Below are 6,000 nucleotides of genomic sequence, written 5' to 3'. Positions count from 1 at the left end.
AAATAGATGAACCACAATACTATAAAAAGTCAAATTCTCAGACTTTGATGGTAATTTTACCAACGCAGATTGAATTCTAACTTTGTAATTCAAGAATAATATCAATACAAAATAATTGAATTTCAAATTCATATTCACATCTTTGTATTTTTTATTTATAACTGCCAAAAATGTTAAAAGGTTTTCCCAAATTGCTAAAATTTGTCAGAGTTAACAAATTTTATATGCCTGGTGGAAACCCTTACTTGGTTCTTCATGAACACAGAAAAAGTTCATTATTTACTACCTTCATGAACAAAGAAGATTCAATTAAATGTCATCAATTTGTTATAAGATATGCTCGTTTAGTTATGACAGAGCCAATTTTTACAATTAGGAAAATCAAAACACAAAAGCTTCTTTTAGCCAAATTTTTTTATTTATGTATTAATATTTTTTTGGCTTGTGGCAAATCCAAGCTTCTTTTTAACTAAAATGCTCCACACTAACCTCAAAAAGATTTAAATACAAAATTTGCTGCTCTTGGCTTAATAAGTGGAACTTTTAAATTACATTAACACTCATCTTAAAATAAGTAGGTTGCTGAATTAAATAAATTCTACTCAGTTCAAGACACACCAGCAATTTTTATAGTGAGGCTAAACTGTCTGCTATACAAAAGCTAATTGGAAATTATGTTTCAAACAAAACATATGTATGCACATTTATGTTACCAATATCAACATGTAATACAAAGTTTAAAGAAAATCAAACCAACCCATCAACAAAAAAGTAAATAATCGCTATGTTTTTTCTAGAACAATTAGGTAAACTGCCATTTCACTATTTTAGTAAGGATGGAAAGTTTTCTATTAGATTATCCTAAATACTTCTGATACAATTTTATGGTCATTTGGAATACAGTTATTTAAAAAGAAGAGGGAGATAGAGAGGTTCATTTGGACAATGAACACCTCTCTATCTTGCTGTGATCAAATCAAGCCTGCTTCATTTAATAAAAGCTGAAATTTCCGATTAGCATAGATGTTTCCACAATCCCACCCCATGACAGTTTATAATCCAACCTAGCTTGCTTAATGTGCTGGTCATGCTTTTAGACTCAAACTTAATACGCTGTAATGTGGGGTTGATTCTGATGCCAAAACCCATATCCCCAAGCCACATAAGCAACTTGCCCTTCCCTCTTTTACTATTTCAATCTTGTGGTAAAATTTGATATATTGAAAGGAACCAAAATTGAGGGAGAACCTTTATTAAGGTTTCGAGTATTGAGAAAAACCAATTCTAAATCAAAACAAAATCTGAACCAATTTCTTAAATCAAAACCAAACAAAATAGTTGAACCTAAATCCTATTAAACACCCAAAATTAATATAAAAGATTTTTCTTGTAGCCGTTCTATCAATTTGATGTTAGGTTGGTTTTGAGGTGAAGCGTTTATGGCTTAGTTGAATCGCTTTTGCCAATGTTTACTTTCACTTTCTTCAATTGAATTGACGGAGAAAAGATAGAAAACAATTTTCTCTATTTAGTTTTAATCGATTATCGTTGCAGGGGAGGAGAGAAAGCTCTGCGACTAGGTTTTCTGGTTTTAGGTTCTCGCGTATGGGTCTTGCAGTGTTTGTTAGGTTAAGTTTATGTTTGCGTTTGAAGGCGAGACACAGACTGAGAAATAGGTTTTTTTTTTGGATTTGTTTTGGAGAGAAATGATAAGTAGTAGGTTGATACCGATTGTTATTATTGGGGCAAAAAAGTAATCTTAGTGTTAGGTTCAAATTTGAACCAATAACAACTAGCCATTTATGATTTGTTGTAAAAAGCTGTAAAAATATTGTGGATGTAGCATCTCTTATAGTTATTGGGTTAGAAATAGTTACGGTGTTTAGGGTTTTAGTTTTTTTTTAATAATAGTTTTATTATTATTTTTTAAATAATGCTGATGTGTAAAGATGTGAGAGCTTCAAAGGCTTCAGTTATATATATATATAGATAAGACTTGGATTTGACCAACCATGTTATTCGAACTTGCTTGTTGGGCTTTAGGTTTGTGAATCCGGTCAATTTGGTTGGGCCACCCAATTCATTGACAACCTTACCTAAATTATTGAAAAAAAATTCTTTTTTTGTCTCTAAACTATTGAAAAGAACTTTTAAAGTTTAGAAATGATTTTTTTTTTAAAATTTAGAGATGAAAAATAGACTTTTAATAAAGTTTAAGAACCAAAGTAATATTGTGAGTTCCAGTTAGCTCAATTGGTAAAGTTTCTAATGGTTGAATAAAAGATTTGAGATTCAATTCCCTCATACGCCAAAAAACTGATAAAGAGCAAATGCCACATGTTGAAACTCTTTCAAAAAATAGAAAAGAACCAAAGTAATTTTAGTCTAAATTAACTCGATGGAAGTATGATAAAACATGTTTGGGTCAATGTGGACGCTATAACTTAAAACTATCCTAAAAAGAATTAAAAAAAAAAAAAAAAGTAATATTTTACCCTAAATTAGCTTGATGGAAGTATGGTAAAGCATGTTTGGGTCAATAGTACTAGACTAGCCCAAATGAGTGATTAAAGCCCAGCCCAATGAACCCCCGATTCAAAAAAAGTCGAAAAGACTCATAATATAGGGCTCATCTCTCTCTCTCTCTCTCTCTCTCTGGAGGCTTCAAATTCCCTTCACCTTCTTTCCCTCTTTCCTTTCAATTATTTCCCCAACCATTCTATATATATAGTACTCAAATTCCACACACACACTGATCACACTAGTAAAGATAATACTGCGATCGCTGCTGTTGTAGCGATTTTTAGGTATTGAAAACCAAAAAAAAAAAAATAAAAAAATGCCTCTGTTTATGACGGAGGAGGAGTTCCGGCGGTGCGTTCAGGCGAACGACGCCGGTTCGGTGGCGGAGAAGGCGGACGCGTACATACGAGAGCTGTTCAAGCAGGTGGAGACTGTTCGGGCCGAGGCCGACGCCGGCTCCATCACCGCCGAGCAGACCTGCTCTCTCCTCGAGCAGAAGTACATGTCCCTCTCCTCCGAATTCGCCAAGCTCGACTCCCAAAACGCGCAGCTCCAGTCCTCACTCGATCGCCACCTCGCCGACCTCGCCCTTCTCCAATCCAACAAGCACCAGCAGAATATCCACTCCGTACGAACGCACTTTACTTCTTTCCTCTTCATATGTGCAATTTGATCGAATTTTAATCATTGGTGTAGTTTGTAGAGTTTTGATTGGAGTGTTGTTTTGAACTTATTAGAACTTTGGTAATAGACGGCCCATTTGGTAGAATACAGTTTTTAAACAACATTACACGCATTTTCACGGATGCATATTTTCAAAAAATACAAACTATGTTCTAATAACTGAACGGCCCGGGGTTTATCTTAATGCTAATTAATTTTAAGGGCGTGGTATGGTACAACACGGGGACGGGCAATTTTTTGAAAATTATAACTTGACACGGCGGGTGACACGGGTATGACACCCTGAATGAAGTGTCCGTGTGAACTAGCTTAGGAGTTGTTGCTTGTGACAATTAAATTCAATGAAACCATGTGTTTGAATTTGCATTGTATTAAAAAATTTCCCTGAAATATGGTGTGTTCATTATGTGGGGTTCATTGGGTCATGCCGCATGTTGTTGTTTAACATCTAGCTAGTTGGTTAGGCACAGAAATAAGGTGATTTTGAGTATGGTTCCTCATTGCCTAATGTGGGGTATTTGGAGGGAAAGGAAAGCTTGTGCTTTTAATAATTACGGAACTAAGGTGTTTTTTCCCACTAATATGATTGAATTTCAATCATTAGTTAGTTTATAGAGTTTTAATTGGTGTGTTGTTTTGAACTTATTAGAACTTTGGTTATAGAATTTATCTCAATGCTAAGTATTTAGGTAGTTATAATGGCATTACTTAGGTAATAGTGAGATATGAGCAATATTTGTAAAATTATAACATGACATGGCGGTGACATTGTATGACACTCTGAATGAAATGAAGTGTCCGTGCTTCTTAGCTTATGTACTGTTGCTTGCGACAATTAAATTTGATGAAACCATGTGTTTGGATTTGCATCATTATGTGGGGTTCATTGGGTCATGCTAGTTGTTTAGGCACAAAACTAAGGTGATTTGGAGAATGATCCCTCATTGCCTAATGTGGGGTATTTGGAGGGAAAGGAAAGCTTGTGCTTTTGAAGGTAATGGAAGATTGATTTTGAAGCCTTCTTTCTTTCAGACTCGGTTTGAGTGGGAAAATGCTTCGGGTGTTTCTACCTTTAATTCTCTGCATGATTTAATTGGTTTTTGTACTTTCACTGCTAGTTTGTTTATATTTTTGCTGTTGCTATGGCACATTGTCTGTGTGTCTTGGTTTTTCTTTGTATAAAGAAAGTGCCATTATTAATTTCTTGAAATTTTTGGTTTGTAGAGTTTTAATCGGGTTACTATTTTAAAATTCTTATAACGTTGGTAATAGTGTTTATCTCAATGCATATTATCTATATAATTTTTAGGGCAAGACTTAAGTACAGTTCTTTAGTTGCTATATGATTGGTTCTCCTTTTAAAAACATGGTTGCATTGACAAATGCAACAGAAGGGGTAAGGCTGCCCAGCAATCATCTCTACCAAATCTCAAAAATAGTGGGAGCTTTGTTAACTGGGTACAATCATGTAATTGAATATATTTGGGGTGCCTAAGGATTTTTTTTTTTTGTGTGGATAAGTAAAAATATAATTCCAGAAATGCCCCCACTCAGGATTGAACTACGAACCTTCAGTTTACAAGAATGCCACTCTACCACTAAGCTATTTGGAATTATTTTTGGGGTACCTAAGGAATTGTTGCTAAGTTTTTTCCCTACATATCAAAGTAATTATATTTAGTGATTCATATGGCAAAAACAGAGTGAATATGACCTAACTTCTACATAATTTAATTATAATTAGTGCGTCACATGGCAAAAGCACAGTGGAGGACTTAATTTTTATTATGTTACATTTGGTATGATGTGATATGATATGTGTTTGTATTCAAATGTGTATATGTGTTTAGATAAAATTTGTCTTAGGGTATTTTTGGAATTTTGTAGATTGGAAAGGATGGAGAGATAGAGAGGTTAGCAACAGAGGTATCGGAGTTGCATAAGTCAAGAAGGCAGTTGATAGAGTTGGTGGAGCAGAGGGATTTGGAGATCAGTGAGAAGAATGCCACTATTAAGAGCTATCTTGATAAGATTGTGAGTGCATGTGTTACCTTTGCTATTTATGTTGGTTGGATTTTTTAAAAGCTAATGTGGTGTCACTAATTTATACTGTTTTCCTTTGGGTTGGTGATTGTGAAGGTCAATTCGTCCAACAGTGCCTCACAAAGGGAGGTCCGTGTCAGTGAACTTGAGTCAGAGTTGGCACGTACTCAGGCTGCATGTACTCGTCTCAAAGAGGTATTTACAATGCTTTAGTTATTCATTGGTAGACTGATTTCTTTCTGTTGTTTTTTGTGTATGAAAATCTGGTCTACATTTAAGGCATTTGATTTGTAGCTGAAATAGGCTTTACTGTAGTTTGTTATGCCATAGTCCTGTATGGGTCTATATTGTGTTTGGGCTGGCTTTGAAATTTCTTTTCCCGGTTCTAGTTACTTTTTTTTTTCTTAATGGATGTCCCTTTCTCTTGTGAAAGTTTTGCACCACCCTAAATTTAGAACGTTTTATTCAAATACTTAACTATGATAGAAATTTAAAATTGAAGATCAGAATTGGGGGCAGAATTTGACGTGGGATGCTCTCCTATTCTGTTGCTTGGGGTCTATAAGGATCAAAATTTAATTCCTTGATTTTACAGGTAGCCTATGACACAATTGATGTGAATCTAATTGTAATTAGAATTGTAAAGAGCTAGAACCCTATGGCATAGTTGTTAAGAGCATTCACTTTAGCCTTCTCAAATATTTAGATAAATTAACCCAAAAAGCTCTACTTTTTTTTTTTTTTTTTTTT

At 34.4% G+C, this 6,000-nt stretch overlaps 1 protein-coding gene across 2 annotated transcripts in view; it reads left to right on the top strand.

The window, feature by feature from the left end:
• The first annotated feature begins 2,645 nt into the window (after positions 1-2,645).
• LOC142617482 (nuclear-pore anchor) overlaps positions 2,646-6,000 on the top strand; it is a 56,194-nt gene continuing 52,839 nt past the window's right edge. For both annotated transcript variants that reach the window (XM_075790366.1, XM_075790365.1), the window contains exons 1-3: positions 2,646-3,151; positions 5,095-5,241; positions 5,347-5,445. In XM_075790366.1, coding sequence (XP_075646481.1) covers positions 2,840-3,151; positions 5,095-5,241; positions 5,347-5,445 — 558 coding nt within the window. In that variant the 5' untranslated portion in view covers positions 2,646-2,839. The remainder of the gene's footprint in view (positions 3,152-5,094; positions 5,242-5,346; positions 5,446-6,000) is intronic.

The sequence above is a fragment of the Castanea sativa genome, chromosome 11, assembly GCF_040712315.1.
Source record: "Castanea sativa cultivar Marrone di Chiusa Pesio chromosome 11, ASM4071231v1".
NCBI classification, from domain to species: Eukaryota; Viridiplantae; Streptophyta; class Magnoliopsida; order Fagales; family Fagaceae; genus Castanea; species Castanea sativa.
This window is presented reverse-complemented; position numbering and strand designations above follow the sequence as displayed.